Source organism: Barbus barbus, assembly GCF_936440315.1.
Source record: "Barbus barbus genome assembly, chromosome: 38".
NCBI classification, from domain to species: domain Eukaryota; kingdom Metazoa; phylum Chordata; class Actinopteri; order Cypriniformes; family Cyprinidae; genus Barbus; species Barbus barbus.
The window spans coordinates 7,879,369-7,898,417 of record NC_136716.1 but is presented as its reverse complement, the minus strand read 5'-3'; the positions used below and the strand labels follow the sequence as shown (position 1 = coordinate 7,898,417).

The 19,049-nt window shown below is 37.0% G+C and overlaps 2 protein-coding genes across 3 annotated transcripts in view; one reads left to right on the top strand and one right to left on the bottom strand.

The window, feature by feature from the left end:
- The window catches only part of LOC306857857 (glutamate receptor ionotropic, delta-1-like), a gene marked incomplete at both ends in the record, with an annotated part of 434,446 nt that overhangs the window by 247,810 nt on the left and 167,587 nt on the right, over positions 1-19,049 (bottom strand). The gene's annotated exons all lie outside the window — the stretch shown is intronic.
- Positions 1,572-11,173, top strand: LOC306858018 (uncharacterized protein). Of its 2 annotated transcripts, XM_079398358.1 has the most exons (7): positions 1,609-1,676; positions 2,970-3,008; positions 6,053-6,149; positions 6,241-6,749; positions 6,946-7,101; positions 8,866-9,899; positions 10,134-11,173. In XM_079398358.1, exons 4-6 carry the CDS (start codon positions 6,252-6,254, stop codon positions 9,163-9,165), a joined length of 954 nt encoding a protein of 317 aa, XP_079254484.1. In that variant the 5' UTR covers positions 1,609-1,676; positions 2,970-3,008; positions 6,053-6,149; positions 6,241-6,251; the 3' UTR covers positions 9,166-9,899; positions 10,134-11,173. The 2 variants fall into 2 exon arrangements, with proteins under 2 accessions (XP_079254483.1, XP_079254484.1); XM_079398357.1 differs by lacking the exon at positions 6,053-6,149 and having other exon boundaries at positions 1,572-1,676.

The window sequence follows — 19,049 nt, the reverse complement described above, 5'->3', positions numbered from 1 at the left end:
GATATTTATTTAGCCAAACAAGCCAAAATTGCATAAAGGAAATCAATTAAATTATTCCTAAAATATAAACTTTATGTTGAAACATGTTTAAAGTCAACAGTGCTTCAGCAAAACATCTTTCTGGTGATGTCACATAGGTTGTACAGACTATTGGATAACATTAACCAAAAGCCAAACAGCTAGTGAGGCATTGCTTTAGCAAACCCACATGAGGACTCGATCCATCCTGGTAGAGAAAGCCAACAAGCTAATCGATTTTTGCTCTAAATCAACTGCAATTCACACCAACTTTAAGATTTTATTTACCTATACATTTATTTTTATTTTTTTAACAACTGTTTATTGAATTTTATTCTGTGGAACAGTAGTACAAAACAAAAAGCAGCTGGCCAAATTTAGAACCCACCCCAACCCATCTCACCCCCTGGTAGACTTAAAAAAAAAAAAAATAATAATAATAATCAAATATATTAATTAATATTAATAGATAAACAAATAACAATAAAATAATTTTTACAAATATTTTAGAAAAGAAGACACAACATTAAAAGCTGAATGCCATGAATTTACAGTTTTCACGTTAGATCCATGTATACGAGAAGTAGAGTTCCATCGAGATAATGTCCAACAAATACACAGTCCCGGTTCGTCTGTCCATTGTGTGAGGAGGATTCCAACAGTTGACCAGCAATTTTTTTGCTGCTGTGAGAGTAGCTAACAGTAAACATCTTTGTTGGACGGACAAGGTGAAGTCCCAAAAGTCATTCATGAAAAAATGGCGCAGAGTCAAATATATCTCAGTACCCAACAATTATGATAGGTCCTGTGAGAGCTGAGATCAAAAAGGTGAGAGAGAGTGGCACTCCCAAAAAAAATTCAAAAACGTGCCTAAAACTCCTTGGGAACAGAGATTACACTTAGGAGAAGAACACAGATTCATATAAAAATGTTTCATTGGAGTCAAGTAAACCCTATGCAGCAATTTCCAATGAATCATTTGGTGATTAGGGTTTTTAGAAGACAATTTAAACATACCCCATACCTGATCGGAAAATAAAACATGCGCATCCTCATTGAGATCCTTAGCCCAAACAGTTGTAATAGATACAGGTTTGTATGAATGCTCAAAAGAAAGAGATAGATGTCTGAAGCAGAGGAGGGAGATTCCTCAGAAGGAAGGATTAGTTTGTGCAAAGGGTGAACAAGCAGTTGAGAGTTCAAAGGCACCCCATATGCCCGTAGGGCCGATCTAATACGCAAATACATAAAAAAAGAGGTGCCTGGCAGATTATATTGAATTTTAAGATTCTGGAAGGATTTTCAGAATCTCACTATCATCATAGATACACTGAAAAAAGTGAAACATCAGTGCAATTCGTTCAAAATATATATTTACATTGGTCCAATGGAAAATTGTGATTTTCAGTTTATACCTTCTGTTTTCACTTTGCCTCAAAGTAAGTGTTATGCCCTCTAGACAAACTTTAAAACATCACTTTTACTTGAATGGTAGTTTAAGGTTAATCCAAAGTTTTGGGGTGTCATGTGATCATGTGACGTCATTACGTCTCGGTACATCTCAGTCGTTGAACATTTCTGCTGTCCGCCATTACCTCGCTTCGCAAGCAAAGGACCATTTCCATGTGCGAGTCTCCGAGAAAACTCAATTAAACAAGGTAAGAGCTCGAATGTGTTTTGCTTGGTGACAAAATATCTGTTTTTGAGGAAATTAACAAAGTCAAAGAACCGGGGTTCTGTGATAGAGTTTAAGAAATATGAACTGGTTAAAATTGTCATCTCGAATTTTTGCTAATCGCATTATGTGGTCGCGTAGTTCAGAAATTACCAAACTTATAATAATCGTGTCTAGATCGCGCTTAATTCAACTGAAGAGCCCCGCCAATGTCTGGACACGTTTAATCGGTAGCTGGGTCACTGCTAGCTGCTAGCCCCTCAGCCATAGAGCTGCAGCCGAGCCAAAGTTTAGGCGGGATGAGAGTAAGTTAGGGTGCTCCAGGGACAGACTTTACGCGTGCTTTTCACCATTAGCCTAACGTTAAACTGTATTGATTCCGTACTCGTGAGCTTGTTGAGACGGGTGAAGGAGCACGCGCTTTTGAACCCGATCGGTGAACGCCACGGGTCGGACATGCAGACAGTTTTAAAGCTCTAAAACAGCTAAAAATAGTGTCAACCGCTTGATCTACATCTGTACTGTTTTGTGCTGTAAAGATTTCCGTTTGTGCTGGTTTGGTTTTTAAACTATTACAAACTTTAGAGCCTTGATGCGTCTACACTCGGCCTCCTCTGAGGCGCGCGCACGTGTCTGTGGCACACACTGCATGCAAAAAAGAATATATCAAAAACGAAAACAGCACAAATGAAAAATTTTACAGCAACAAACGTAGCTCAAACGATTGACATAATATACATTTACGTTTGAGGAGGGAGGGAGGGAAGCTTCACACAGCTGCGTGCAGTTTATGGTCGGGATGGGACAGAACGTTGAACGAGCTCGGGTAAGGTCGTGTTGGATTTTTTTTGGGCCAATTGACCCTTCGTAGGGAGCTTGATTGACAGGTGATCTGACCAATCATACTTCGCCATCGTCCATTTTGTCCGACAAAGCAGTCAGGAGAGTTAGTAACGTTAGATTAACATGGGAGGATTTAAACTTGAAAATCGGAGTGTACTGACGCCTTTCCGTGGTTAAAACAACATTCCTTCTTATGTTTGTTCATGGGAGGGTAACGGGGGAGTCCGAGAAATCCTCCACAACTAAATGTTAACTTACTATTTACTACTTGTATGTATTTGTCTATTACATATTTTATTTGTAGCAATGGGGAGAGCAATGACTGATTAAAGAGAAACACTAAGTTACATACATAAGTTATAGTTTAAAGTGACAAATGGAAATAATAATCACTGTCCCCTATAAATTCATGCAATTTCCTTTGTATTTACAGGTGCCCTTTTTCTGGAATCATTAACCGCTGCAGAATTTGGTAGGTGATCCACACATGCACACCAGGCAGTGAACATTATTTGTATGAATATGATAATAATTGTGCCTTACACTTGTATTTCGCTTTACAAACCAGTGTCAGAAGCTTCTCAAAGCGCTACAGTGTAGTCATTATTCTTTCAGTTCATACTCTGTGATGGTAAGCTACTGTTGTAGCCACAATTTCTCAGGGGCAGACCGACCGAAGCGACGCTGCCATTCTGCGCAATCGGTCCCTTCGGCCATCACCAACCACTCACACACTTCATACAGGCAGTGGGTGGGGTGTCTTGCCCAAGGACACCACAAATATAAATGACTAAACTGATAGAGAAGTCCATCACACAAGTAACATGTTTACGCACACTATAACCATAAAATGAAATTAATATCTAGACAGTTTAATAAATGTCGTCTTCTCGCTGAAGTAGTAACCACCAATAGGCATAAATATTTAAACTAATATGCAAAAGCATGATCTCTTGCATTATGAAAATAGCATTAAATGAACAGGCCACCGTTTTTCCATACTGAGATATGTTCTTACCTGAGCTTAGACAAGTTGATGCGTACCAGTCTGGTCTTTGTGGGGGCGATCAGTCACACAAAATTAAACATGTCGATTTTCTAAGCGGATAAAAAGGGGTACTATATTGTAAGGCGTAATAACACCTTAGGAGCACTTCGTCCGCGCAGTAATATCTTCACTCCTAAAGAATTCTGAAGATATTACTGCACGGACGTCGAAGTGGTCCTAAGGTGTTATTACGCCTTACAATATAGTAATGTGTAACTATACTTGGATCGTGTACAGGGGTAGACAATAAGGGAAATTTGCGGAGGGCCAGTGTCTTTTGAAGTTCACTGGCCCAGGTCAACGCGTCGGGTATTGATCCCAATAATCACGAAAAAGAACAGTTTGCTTGAACAACATGAATAACATTTATTTTTTTTAAGGTAGGTTTAGTGCAAAGTGCAGCAAAACTGTGCAAAAACATGAAACAAGTGCAAATAAACCTATTGCATAGGATTCATTCTCCGTAGTCACACAGCAATTCATTATATTATGTTCATACCATAGGTTTCATACACGTTAACTTTTCTCTAACTTACTTGTCTGCATATGTGGGCATTGATCTGCAGAGCTCACAGTAAACCTTTTTTTTTTCTTGATCGTAGCCCAGCTAGGGGTGGGCGATATGGGAAAAATATCATATCACGATTTTTTTTTTGAAATATCACGATTCACGATTTTATCACGATTCTTTGTCATGTTGGTTTTACAAGCTGTCTGAGCATTACAGCCAAACTAGAAAGACAAAGCCTTTCAAGGTAACAAAAAACAAAACAAAAAAAGACAGTGGGTGAAGATAAAAATCTGTGTCATCATTCTATCTTTCTTATTAAAAAATAAGAACAAAGATACACATTACAAATACACATAATATACAAATAAAACAAACAGTGCTTTATTTTCAGGTACAATAGGTGCATTTAGCAGAGCATTCAATGAAATTGAATGAACAAATATAAAAATAAAACACTAGATAGACTGATTCCTAAAGCAACTGTATTAAAGTTTTTCAGTCAAGAATAGTGAGTGATTTTTCTCTTTGTGTTTTGTTGTTTTGTTAACGTTAAATGAATAGTTCCCCCACAAATAAATATTCTGTCATCTGTCTGTCAATTCTGTCATAATGTTTTATTTTTATACCATCATTTACTCAAAAGTAGTTTTAAACTTGAATGAGTTTCTTTCTTCTGCTGAACATAAATGCTATTTTGAAGAAGGTGAAAACCAAACAGTTGCTGGTCCTCAGTGACTTCCATAGGATTTTTCTTTCCTGCTATCAAAGTCAATGTAGACCAGCAACTGTTTGGTTACCCTCATTCTTCAAAATATCTTCTTTTGGGTTCAGCACAAGAAATGAATAGAGGTTTGGGACAACATGTTGTGAGTAAATGATGACAGAAATTAAATTTTAGGGTGAACTATCCCTTTAATGACAAGCGGCAGCACGTTTAGTGTCCTGTCCCTTTAAGAGCTGCACGCATCTAATATACAGGCATCCATTTCTCTCTTAACTATTTACTTTCATTTTAGAGATAACCAACTGAGTCTGTATGTAAACCTTGTGTGTTTTGACAGTATTAGCGCAAAAGATAAGTTAGTTGAGTAATCAGGCGCTGTTAGACAGGCTTTTTAGTGCGCGTGCTTCAGGTGTATGAGCGCACGTCAGACCAGCGCGAATTAAACATTTAACCAGCAAGGCTTGTGTGCAAATAATGTACTTTTGCGATCGCGAATAAGTGCAGTGTCCTGTCAGAGTAACTCTACTGCTGTATGTCGTGTTGTACAGTATATAGAGACCGCGGCGCCAGAACTGTATTTGACATAATGTGTGCTGTAGCACGATACTACGATATTTCTTCAAAAGCAGATCGTGGAGACATTTTTATCGTCCACCCCTAAGCCCAGCCAATTCCAGCGGTCTCGCCACTGGGGCTGAAACTTTCTCTGCCTTTTCTTTTCGTATTCCCTTTCGCTTTCCCTCAATTCCTCTGGTGATTTTCTCTTCCTTGCCTTCTCTTTTTTACCCGGCGTTTGGCCGGGTGATGGGGGTTTCAGAAACATGTAGCCTAGCTTAATAGTAGCTATAGGTAGGTGCTGAGCAGCAGTGTGCAGTTTGCGCGCGTAACCGCGGGAGCGAGCATAAACCCGCTGCATCTGTAAGGCTGTCGGGATCACGTAACCTGCTAGCGGTGGTTACCGAGACGATTTAACAGAAATCAAAACACAGAACCACTGGTAATTAATGTGAAATTAGACTTTTTTTTTTTTTAATCGAGGCATTATTTTTACTGGCCCCACCGGGCTAGTGGTTGGAGCGATCTGGTGGCCCTGACGGTTTTAAAAGTACGTCCGGGCCACCGGGCCAATTATATTGTCGACCCCAGGTGTAACTTCTCACGTAATCGTATTTAAATAGGGAAAATGTGGAAGAGCTTGGTCACTTCTAACTTCACCCCCGTTTGGGTCCATAGGAATATGCTGGGAAAGGCTAAATGCTAAAAACATCTTTGGTCTTTGTGCATGACTGAGCGCAGACTGACTGGTACGCATCAATTCGTCTAAGCTCAGGTAAGAACATATCTCAGTATGGAAAAACGGTGGCCTGTTCCTTTAAGCAGCAAATGCCTAACATGGTTCTTTTTGTATGTTTTTTTCTTAGTTTTCTGGTGAATGTGGAAATGCAAAGACTGTGAAGAAATATTCAGGTTCAAAGCTTACCCATCAGATGCTGACTTCAGTGAAGTTGCAGAAGCTCTAATCAAGAAGCATCCATGCCTTTCCGAACCGGGTTCGTACAATGGCTGCTATGGTTGGAAGCAGCGGTTTAAGACAAAAATGGGTAACTACCGAACTCAGCTAAAGGGCACTGGGTGTTCTGAGTTACTTGTAAATTCATTGAAGTCCAAAGCCACAGAGGATGCCTTGCCAGCAAAAAAAGTAAAGAGACCAAAGAGAGGAGAAGCTAACCACATACCCGACATTCCAACTGGAGAGACTCGAGAAAAACTGGAAAATGAGAGACACTCACTTTTAACAGAAGTAAAGAAACGAGACAATCGTGCCGTGGTAAAGGACAAAATGGCCAAAACCTTTTCACTACGAAGACAAGAAATTGTGGAAAAGGAATTGGGAGTTGAAGAATGGCCTGCATTGTTCACAGAGGATGAGGCATGTAATATTTTGAACTAAAGTAAAGTAGAGGATACTAATTGCCTATTATAAGAAATCTGCTATGATATATTAAAATTTTGTTCAAAATGACATGCATTTTTTAAAGAAATTGTAATTTTGTATTTCAGAATGTATCTCACATGTAGCTGTCATGTAATCATTCTTCTGTTTTGTTTTATTTCATATTTTTAAGATCAATGCTGAATTTCTCAGGATTACAACTGTTCCACTTCAGACAAGATTCCTGGCTTCTTTGGACAAGCACCACAGCAAGCTGATCGAGCTCTTCAGAAGGAAGGGAGGAGTTATCAGAGAGAAGACCCAGAAGATACTTAAAGTTCTTGATCTGGTATGTACTCGGGTATGTTGTGTGTATATATAGATAGATCTAGATACATTTGTATGCCTATCCTTTGATCCTTTGTTTGCCTTGTAACTTGTATCCTGAATTAGAAAGTTACAATTGTGGGTTGAAATTAGTTTTAAAAATTAAAATTAAGTGCCATTTTACTCTATGGTAAATGCACTCCAATCGAGTGACTCTCTCATGGTTTTATTTCCCTCGTAAAAGTTATCATATGTTGGTTATGTGTCCAATTTTGTCACTTAAAGGAGTTATATCACGCAAACTTTTTTTTTACTTGATTCATGCGTGTTTGAGTAATCTTCGTGGATCCTGCTTGCTGAGCAGCAGCCCCTCCAAATATCTTTAAGAAAACTCTAGATAGGACATGGTAACAGTTAACGTGGCAAATGTGGTGGACATTTTGTGAGTGGCTGATTAGCTGGATTCTTATTTTAAGTAATTTAAGAAGAGGGACAGAAATGTCAATGAATGAAGGTCAAAGAAGAGGTCCAGTGGTAATGCTGGAGTCTTAACACAGTCACGTTTTTTGTCCCTCTTTTGTTGCTTTTCTGGTATGTTTTTATCACTTTTTTTGTCGCGTTTTACTCACTTTTTTTGTCACATTTTTGTTGCGTTTTCATCCTCTTTTGTCGCCATTTTGATGCTTTTTTTTTTAAGCTTTTAGATTTGGGTGATGCCAAACTGGAGAAAATGTGCTCTGTTTAGGTGGGGCTTAAGAGGTTAAATTTACGATTTGACGCTGGGTCAAAATGCAAGGCTATTAATAAAATGTTTAATGTCAAGTTTGCTTGATACAAACTTCCTGAAATGGGCAGCACTTCCATGAAGCCATAGCGCCAGAAATTAATATTTCAGTGCAAATGTGAACTATGTTGTGCCAAAGGTAACATTTTATCATTTGTATATGTACCTATAGTTGACTGTGAAAGACTTAAAAAAAGCAGGATAATGCTCCTTTTATATTGTTCCTGCAAAACATCACAGTTATGTCTTCATTCTACCTTTATACTTTAAGACCTCAGGTAAAGACCTAAATGTGATCACAATTACTGTAACTCTGTCCCCATCTTAGTCTTGTGTTGTTTCCATTTTTTTTAAATGTTAAAAAATGTTTATAATATTGTAAATATCTGCAACAAGTAACAGGATACATACCATTTTATTTTTTTTGCACATTTCAATCCCATCTAGAGAATCAGAATCAGTCCAAAATAAGTAAATGTATGCGGTCACAGTCCACCAGCTGCAGCATGCTGACACTGGCCATAAAGGGCACGTGCATGAGTAAGCTTACGCTGGCCAAGGAGGGCACATGTGGCTGTAGTACCTGGCACATTTTGCACAGGCATGGTGTGCTGCTAAGGGGATGCAGGATGCATTGGACACATTGCCACCTTGCCCATGTGGAAGCAAAAGAAAATGTTGCTGGGAAAGTGCTAATTTGGTCATATTTTGATGAGAAAATGCTTCTTTTTTTGCATCAGTTACATTTAGAATTCGTTAGAGACCAAAACCAAGTCGTAAGCAGGGCGTTTTACTTACAATTTATAATCATCCTACTCAAACTTGCTTGTCTCTGGCAATCAGACGACTGTGAATCCTGAGTCTTGTGTATATAATATAATATAAACCAGCTTAATCTCATCATCAACATTTTTTTATTTGATTTTGGGAACTGTCTGAGTCCTATGTCGGTACATTGGAAACTGGTTTCATCAGAATAACTTATAGCTCGTCTTTTATCAGGTTGTCCAGAGGGATGAAGCTGAAACAGAGCTTGCAAGTTCCACAATGGCTGTGTTCGTCATCAGGGAAGAGGGTGATTCTCTCCAACCACCACATGACATTGGTATAGTCATTGAAGGTGTGAAAGTCCTGAGCAGGTTGCCATCAGTCACACTTGCATGTGCCATGTTATTTGGCCTAATTTATGTGCTGAACTTGAGCTATCCAGGTGAGCTGGAACACACCTTTGATGCACTACAAAAGTTATTTATGGAGATTGAACCAAAGAAAATGACACGCAAAGTTCTCAGCCTCAGTTAAGCTGTGAAAGTAAAGCTGCCAAGAGAAATACATTTGGATACATTTTGTTATGTTTGTATTTTGTTCTGTTTTAGAGCTTGTACTCAAATACATTGCAGGTTAATGAATCACTGTTCAATGAAAAACACTTTAAACTGACGTTAAACTCAATTTATTGTGAAGTTGTTTTGTGGTATAGATATTTGGGCACATCGTTAACATTAAAATGTTTAAACAGTTTTACAGTTATTAAAGGCTATTGCATTACATTTCTCGGTAACACTTTATAATAACGTCCAGTTATAAGTAATTTATAAGTGATTAGTTAATGATGAACTAATCATTTACAAAACATAACTATACATTCACAAATGATTAAGTAATATGCTAACGATTTATAAATCTGTCATAAGTTATCTATAAATAGCATCATGAAATAATCAAACAGATCCTTAATGGTTAATAGTTACTAGTTAATATATTATTAATCACTTATAGATCATTGAAATGTCAACATTGTACTATTATCTCAATAAACATTATAAATCATTTACAAAGCTTTCTGCATCCCCTAATCTAAAGTGTCAATGATCTATAAGTGATTAATAATATATTAACTAGTAACTATTAACCATTAAGGATCTGTTTGATTATTTCATGATGCTATTTATAAAGATAACTTATGACAGATTTATAAATCGTTAGCATATTACTTAATCATTTGTGAATGTATAGTTATGTTTTGTAAATGATTAGTTCATCATCATCTAATCACTTGTAAATGATTCAAAACTTATTCTACAAAACATAGATAAAAATATTAATATATCAATTATTAATCATCTATGAATGTATAGTCATGTTTTGTAAATGATTAGTTCATCATTAGCTAATTACTTGTAAATGACTTTTAAATGAATTAACAAAACATACACAAATTGTTAGCATATCACTTATTAATTGCTTATGAATGTTTTGTAAACTATTAGTTAATCATTAACTAATCACTTATAAATGACTTATAACTGGACGTTATTATAAAGTGTTACCCATTTCTCAAGTTTTACATAATGCTTCATTGATTGGTAATGTGCTCAATATTGATGTGGGCCTCTTAAGCACTTTTTTATTTACATTTTTTGTTGTTAATCTAGCCAAGTTTGTACAGTGTAGAAACTGTGAGAAACTGTATTGCACTTAATTGCTGTTACAAAAAATTCAAACCATATTTGCTGTCAAAGCTGTGGATGTTACATGGTCTGCGAACATGTTTTAAAAGATATGCTTGCAGAATAAAATTTTAGTCTTTTTGAAGTAAATTTTTGTGTCTTTATTTAAGGAAAGTGAGCTACAGACCGAAACAAGGTATTTTCAGTTTTATCTGAAGTACAACAAAACTTGAATATGGGAGCAACTTTGGCTTTTTTATTGACGCATTATAATATTGACCTAAATATATTGACTTTGTTATAATTAAAATTGATAGTTTGTTGTGAGTAAAAAAATCAACTTGAAAAAACCTAATCTAATAACTTGTAACAAAATTACATCAATTTTATTAGTTTTTTCCAAAGTAAAAATTCAATTTAATTTATTGAAACTGAAAATATTAGTTTTTCCAAAATGAAAAAATAATTTGAACCAAAGCAATATTTTGATTAACATCAAGTAAAAAATTATAGTTTTAGCCAAATCAAAAAAATTATTTGAGAGAAACTAATTACATCTATTTAATTAGTTTATTTCAAAGTAAAAACTTCAATTAGATGTACTTGTAAATGTTAAGTTTTTCTAAAATAAAAACACTAGGTTGTATCAAAGCAAAAAATTACACACGTTCTTTGTAACAAATGATATTATTACTTTGGGCTGAGGTAAAACGTTGTGTTGGAAAAAATTAAAATTTTGGTTTGACATTAAATGAAAATTTACGGTTTTAACTAAATCATAAATACAATTTGAGAAAAACTAAAAAAATTAGATGTAACAAATTACATCAATTTTTTTAAGTTAATCCAAAGTATCATTTTTTTCAGTGTACCTCCCAGAGTGTTTACTTTACTATGAGTCCATTGCGGACAATGAAATGGAGTACTGTCTGACAAAAGGTTATTATTATTGTGGAAAATAGGCGAATGCCTATACCATTTTGTAGCTAGCTGTGAACGTCTTTCAACATCCGTCCATGTGGAGAGGGGATGGGTTACAATGGGACCAAACTGAGCTTTACACTGCCTAGGCGGAACTCCCGAAAAAACAAGATGCTTCAATTTATACGGATAAACAATAGATTCCTCAATTGCTCTCCAAGACACAGAAGCGTCAGGATCAAACCAAACTGCTAAAGGGCAGAGGGAAAAGGCTTGAGCATACAGTCTAAAATTAGGGAAAGAAAGACCTCCATGTAATCTACATCGTTGTAAGGTAGTCAGTTTAATACAAAGACATTTCCCATCCCATATTTACCGTGAAACACAGGCATCTAGTTTATTCCAGTAGCCAACCGGTGGAGCGAGAGGAATCATGGAAGAAAAATGATTAAAACGTGGGAGAACATTTATTTTAATTACCGATATACGAGCCTGAAAAGTAGTAGGAAGACGAGACAAATTTTCCAAATCTGAGGATACTTTGGCTAGAATACCATTATAGTTTTTTGAGACGATTTCCTGCAAGGAAGGAAAAACATCTATCCCCAAGTACTTTTGAACCAATGGAATAGTTATAGAAAGGGACATGGAATCAATTTTAGAATTGAGGGGAAGTAAACATGACTTACTCCAATTAATTCCAGGGAGAGATCCAAAATGGTCAAATAAATTCAGCACATGAGGAATAGAATGTGACGGCTTCTCCAAAAACAATAAGATATCATCAGCATACAAAGAAATTTGATGAGTATTCTGTATATTTATTGGAGAAATAGTTTCAGATTGTCTGACCGCTTGAGCTAAGGGTTCCAAGGATAGGGCAAATAACAGAGGATACAGTGGGCAACCCTGACAGGTACCTCGATGTATAAAGAATGGGTCAGAGTGAACAGCACCTGTGAGAACAGTGGCTGCTGGATTGGCATACAGAACTTTTATCATATTTATGAAACTCAATCCCAGACCCAGATGCTGTAGAACCGCCCATAAATAGTTCCATTCTAGCTTTCATCGCATCTAGAGATAATACTGCGCAAGGGGAGGACAAACTATTATTTGAATTAATAATATGATATAACCTGCGTAAGTTATCCGAAGCTGAACGAGATTTAATGAATCCTGCTTGGTCATGATGAACTAGCCTATTCATAAATTTCTCTAGACAACGAGATAGTGCTTTAGCATATAATTTAACAGCAGTCCCTATCAAAGAAAGTGGCCGGTAACTAGAACAGGAAGTCGGATCTTTCTCTTTTTTTAACAAGAGAGAAATAACTGCTATATTAATGGATGGGTGAAATGAGCCTTGAGTAATTGAAAAATGTATCATATCGAACATGAGGGGGCCTAAATCCGACCAAAAAGTAGTATACAATTCGATTGGAATGCCATCTATGCCTGGGGATTTCCCCTTGTTCATAGATCAAATTGCTGACTCCAGCTCCTGAAGAGTGATTGGTTCAGCCAGGTATTCCAAATCTGAATCTGATAGCCTTGGTAAATCAAGGTTGAACAGGAAAGATGCAAAAGATTCAGGGTCACCATCAGCAGAAGTAGTATAGAGGTTAGAGTAAAAAGAGTGAAAGGCGATATTAATGTCTTTTGGGTCTGTCATAATGAGCCCAGATTGGGATTTCACTGCTGAAATATGGGCTAAAAGGTGGCTTGGTCTTCTCCCTTGAAAATAGTAATTCTGCCTGGATCTTTGAATCAGGAATTCTGCCCTGGATCTCAGTAATGAATTGAGTTCGGACCTAACCGCCATGATTTTACTGAGTGTATTGTCTGAGAAACAACGCTGATTATCTCTAGTCAGATTCTGGAGCTGTGATTCCAGTTCAACTATCTTTTTGTGTCGGTTTTTCTGAAGGAAAGAGGCATATGAAATTGAGTTATTCCTTATAAATCCTTTAACTGCATTCCAAAGTGTTCGAGGATCATCCACTGAACCTTGGCTAATTTCAATAAACTCAGCAAATTTATTTCTGAATTGACTGCAAAAGTTTTCATCCTGTAACAATTTAGGGTTAAATCGCTATCTAGTGGCACGAGATGGTAGAGGGATCAAAGATAATCTACACAAATTTCTATCATGATCTGACAGAGATAGGGAACAGATATCGGCATCACGTACAGCTGAAGATAAAGAAGTAGAAATGAAAATATAGTCAGTTCGCGAATAGGATTTATGAGTAGCAGAAAAGAAAGTGAAAGACTTAGCAGAAGGGTTTAATAAACACCAACGGTTAATGTAAATGAGTAAATGAGGTTACACATTGCCAAAGTTTGTCAGAACACAAAGCTTGAGAGTGTGATTCCTTTGGTCCAGATCTATTTAGGATATGCGACATTACAGAATTTGTATCTGCACCCAATACAATTTCAAAATCTGAAAACTTCAAGACAAAACAGAGAAAAAAGTAGGGTCAGGAGTACACAGGGCATAAACTGAGAGAAATACAATATTCCTATTCTCCACTATTGTTTTTATATGTGTTATTCTACCAGTTGTATCACAACCTTTCTCTAAATAGTAAAGTCCTCTGCACCGATATTAGGACAACCTTGGTTTTAGTATCCGAAGATGAGTGAGATACCACTTCATAAAACTTATTATAACACCTGTGTATATCCTCCTCTTTCAAATGGGATTCTTAACACTATATCAATCTTTCTTCTTCGCAAAAAATCCAGAAAACTTGTATGTTTGTGAGGGCCATTTAGCCCATTAATATTACAACTCAGAATATTAAGGTCAGTCATAGGTATCAAACATAATTACTGCATAATAAGACAAAATACAAGTTTGAAAATAACACCAGTTGAGTCTACTATTAAACCACCCCCCACCCTCCCCGTTACCATTAAAAAAAAACACACATTCCCATGAACTATGGCAGATCAAACCAAGAACAAGCCTTGATCTGCCAGCACCCTTTAATATGGTCCGTGTCATCAACTAAACCCTGCACATAATTGTAGCTCCAACATTTGGCCCCATAGTCACATATTGACTAGGTAGTATTTCTATTAAAAAAAAAAAAGAGAGAAGAGAGATAAAGAATACAACTAAAACAAATAAAATATCATAATCAGTAAGCGATACTGTACGCACAATGAACTATGAATTAAGAAGAGAACATTAAATTGAACAGTGAAAGACACCTAACCATTTAGAGCATCTCTTCTCCGATTAGACAGCAAATGTCCAGATGAGGTTCACTGAGAGTAGGTGGATGAATGGGATGTGAGAAAATCTCTTGCTTCTTCTGGGGAGTATAGCATTTTAGGTTCACCTTGATTGAGAATGACCTTCAGCGTTGCAGGATAAAGGAGAAAATTCTGGATTCCAGCATCTCTCATCTCCTTCCTAATTGGCGCAAATGCACTTCTTCTTTTTGCGGTGACCGGAGAAAAATCTGGAAAGAAAGACAGCGTTGCTCCGTCGGACGTTTTCTCTGGGGCATGAAGTCTGGCAGCCTGCAGAATGAGCTCCCTGTCTGTGTATCGCAGCAATTTAAAGATGAAAACCCGTGGTTTAGCGCAGATTGCTACGCCTGTTGTGATCCTGTAAGACCACAACCTGTTGCTCGAGCATGGCAACATGCCCATCGCAATCCGTGACAACCCTCCTCCGCTCTCTCACCTCCCCTGCAAGAGGATCCAGCCCAGAGCACAGCGACTGAACAACTGACATGTGAGAAGCGAACCCGCTCCGCATCGCCGTAAAGTCGGTTCTTAGAATGTCTTCAAAGTGTGTAACAGTGTTTGCCATCTTGTCCATCATATCACTTGAGTTCGGTGACTTGGACCTCCCCTGAAAAGGAGAAGCCGACGGAGACAACTCCCGCTGTCCACGACTGCATGCCATCAGGTAAAGCACCACCAATGAATAAAAATTCAAACAAAACGGAAAAAAAATAAGCAAAAAGAGTCCAAACGTACAGAGCTCTACTCAAGTGCGACTAGGTTCATGAGGACGTCATGTGACTCTCCTATTTACCTATACATTTTTAAAGAACTTAGGCATGTACAGTAAGAATGCCACAGCAACACAACAATAATCGTTTAATGGTTGCAGTGAGGATAAGTGGACAGGGCCATTTCACCAAACTCAATTACGTAAGGCAGAGAGAGCAGGCATATTCCCAAATTAAAAGCACAATCAGAGAGACACATCAGTAAATCACTCTGATGGATGGGCGTTTAGAGTGATTGTACATGAGCAATACCAAATTGACCCCAAATACTTGATGTGGGTTTAATAAAGAAAAATGAATAAAGTATCCATGATGGCAGAGCCGGCCCAAGGCATAAGCGAACTAAGCGGCTGCTTAGGGCCCCCAAGAGTAATCTACATGTTTATTTTATTTTATTTTATTTTGTGATATATAAATGGACAGTGGTAATTATATGAAAGCACAATATTAAATAATTAAATAATCTATACATAATTTTATTATTTCCATAGTGACGTGCCATGCAGACACAATAATGACCATGTTGATAATATTTGCTGGACGCTGCCGTGTGGATCTGTCAGATTAACATCACGTAGCCTAAATTCACCTATTTCTCCCAAAATACCCGAAAGTAATTGGCCAGTAAGCTTGGAGAAAAACAGAGAAAACTTTATAGCAACCTACACAATGTGTATTTGATAGGAATAAAACACCTCGTCCATTAACTGAAAGAATTATTATTGCCGCTTTCCATAGAAATCAGTGTGCAGTCTATTTAACAAACTAAATGTCTTTTTTACTTATTTGAAGTGTATTTAAATGTCTGAAACCTAAAATAAACTTTATTCGGTTGAAAACACTGAACAGTTATTCAATATGAAAAGCACTGAGCACTTCTTTTTTTTCTCGAGCTTGTCTTTCTCTGGCTCAGCACCAGCCAAAGCATGGCGTGTCAAAGGGTTAAAATCGATCGCGCTTTGGGAGTGGAGGGGGGACAAATTCAACATGGGGGTTTTGTGGCACAAATCAGGGGTGCATTTCTCAAAACCATTGTTAGCTAAGATAGAACTTGCGACCATAGTTTTTGGGAAACGCACCCCTGATCAAATCAGACCACCCCAACCCTACCAGTTAATTAGCATAACATTTTTTTTTTAGGGAAGTTCAAGTTTGAACATCAAAACATCAGCAAATAGACTTTTAATATATTATAATTTAACATTTTACTTAGTTTTAGATGAAAGTTGTTGTCTTATGCGTATATGTATATATATTTGTAATAAAAATAAGCTTCTGTTTCATAAACTGATAACAGCTTAAAATTACCTTAGCATGCATTTACTGTTATATTCCGATATCATTATGCTTCAATTAGCTATAGATATAGATTAAGAATTGTTGTTTTGTATGTACAGATGCTCTCTGCTGTGTTTAATAATTATTATAAAAAAGTATGACTTGTAATAAAAGTAGGGCCTACAACTTTGATTAATATTTGTTGTTAAAATAACATTCTGTTCTGTAAATGCATTATCTGCTGGTTTATTTAGCTACTTTTCAGCACACCACATTAATTATGCCACTTAATACTTTAACACTTTGAATGTTAAAGTGCAAATTAACACCTGACCACTATTGTAAGTTTGCAACTGTTACAATTAAAAATCACAGAAGGGTAAAAACATGCCAGGCAAACAATGGTATGATGTAAGCAACAAAGCTACAGCAAACAAAACTGATAATGGGTGTGTTAGATTTATTGTGGGCAAATAATCAAGCTTTGACAATAACCAGTCATATTGGCAGCACCGAGGGGCCCCCAAATTAAATTCTGCTTAGGGCCCCATAAAGGTATGGGCCAGCCCTGCATGATGGGATAATTCTATGTTGAAACAAAGGTTGCCAACCGAGAGGTAAGGACCACAACATTCTATTGTTTTATTTTCGTAAGGAAGACTGCCTGAAGAAAAACTCACTCTGTCCAATTATTTCATATCTACTGAAAGCAATATACCAGCGATGTCTTCTGGTAGTTGTTCTCTCACTGTTGTAGTTTTACAAAACCTCCCACCATGTGACCTCCTTCTGCATACATCATTTTAGAAATTCTCAGATTCTTGTTTACCGCATTTATGCACAGCTTTAAACTTCAAGAGGCCACGTCTGTTTGCCAATTTCAGCTCCAACTGAGAATTTTGCACTTTCTCTTCTCTCCTTCATATGTTCAAACAAACACAATGTCAACAGATGCTAGTGCAATTCTGCAACTGGAAAATAGCTAATTTTTTTAATTTTCTGAAAATGTCAAAAGAGCCTATTTTGGTCTCTATGATATTCTGGTCTATAGATATGGCTTAGGTGGAATAGAATGACTTTCACCTATTTTATCATCCACCGGGCAAAAAATAAAATTCAGTTAGAAAAGCGATAGAAAAGTGCACCTCTCTTCAACAAGAAGCATTATCTGTAGTACCATTCATATCAGTAATCTTGTTTGGTGAATTTACACAGTAGTCATTTCAGCAGGAATCCACGTGATCTGGAATTTTGCATGAGGGTGAAAGATCTCCTTCCACAGATGTCACATCCGGTTTGGTTGGTTGTGGGAATTCGCTGCATTGACCAAGAGAAAGCTGCTTGGTTTGAAAATACCTTCTGTGTGAGCTGTGCTTCACACATTTCACAACTGACAATTTTTGTCTGCAAAATTTTGCCAAAATGTACTATACCAACAATGTTGGTCCTTTTTTCTGGAAACAGTCTGTGAATCCCTGGCATCTGTTTTATGAATGCACAACAGATTGGGTCAGCTTGACCTAAGAAGGACATTGAGAAGATATTGAGCCGTAGTTCCAAGGTCACTGTTAAACAGCCTTGCCGATTTCCAAGGATATGAAAAGAACTGTGCTTCAGCACATATAAGGACAATAGAAGAAGTATTTTTGCCTATTTTTTTACAAGAAAAATGTCATACTGTATTCAGTAGAAGACCTCCTTGTAGAGGAAGACTGAAGCTTTTAAAGTAGAAAATTGCCAGTGAAGGCAGGAAAGAGGGAACATATTGAAGTGAAAATATCTTCTAGGTCCGCACAAGATGGAGTGCTTTGGCATTGCATGCTCACAAATGCATACTAATGCCCTAGAAAAAGGCATGATTGCTGGAGCCCTGCAGGCGATGAAAAGGTGGACATCTACATTCATGTTAAAATGAAAGGCCACCACCATCACTCACCAAACGGTATGATGGTGGAGATAGATGCTGTCAGACGCAAGATTTTAATAGAGAGGAAATTAATGCATGTGACATGCTTTTAAGTACGGCCCCCTGATGGCACTCAGGCTTCAAAAATAAATGTTAAAGTGTGTTCTAAATGCATAGAAATCTGTCCCACTCTCCGTTCATTGCAACATTCCTTTCATCATTTCACATTCTGGATGTGTTTGTCTGGTTGCAATGCCTGAACAAAAACATCACTTGAACATCCCAGATATTTTCAAATGGGTGTGCAACAAACATTTGTACCTTTCAAAAATGCTTTATGGAAAATCTACACTGCAGATTAATTTGGAACACAATGTCTAATCTGTTTAAAAGTGTGAACTGCAAAAATCACATTCAGTCTCATATTTTCAATTCTAATATGGGCCAAACAGATGCATATGACTTCAGTTTTGAAATTTATACTACTTTTGATCATTTACTCTTGGCTTGAATCAAATGTTTTATATACGTATAATTTATTTCATTAAATGAATTCCAAGTACACACATGCTATAATTTGTAAGACATGTA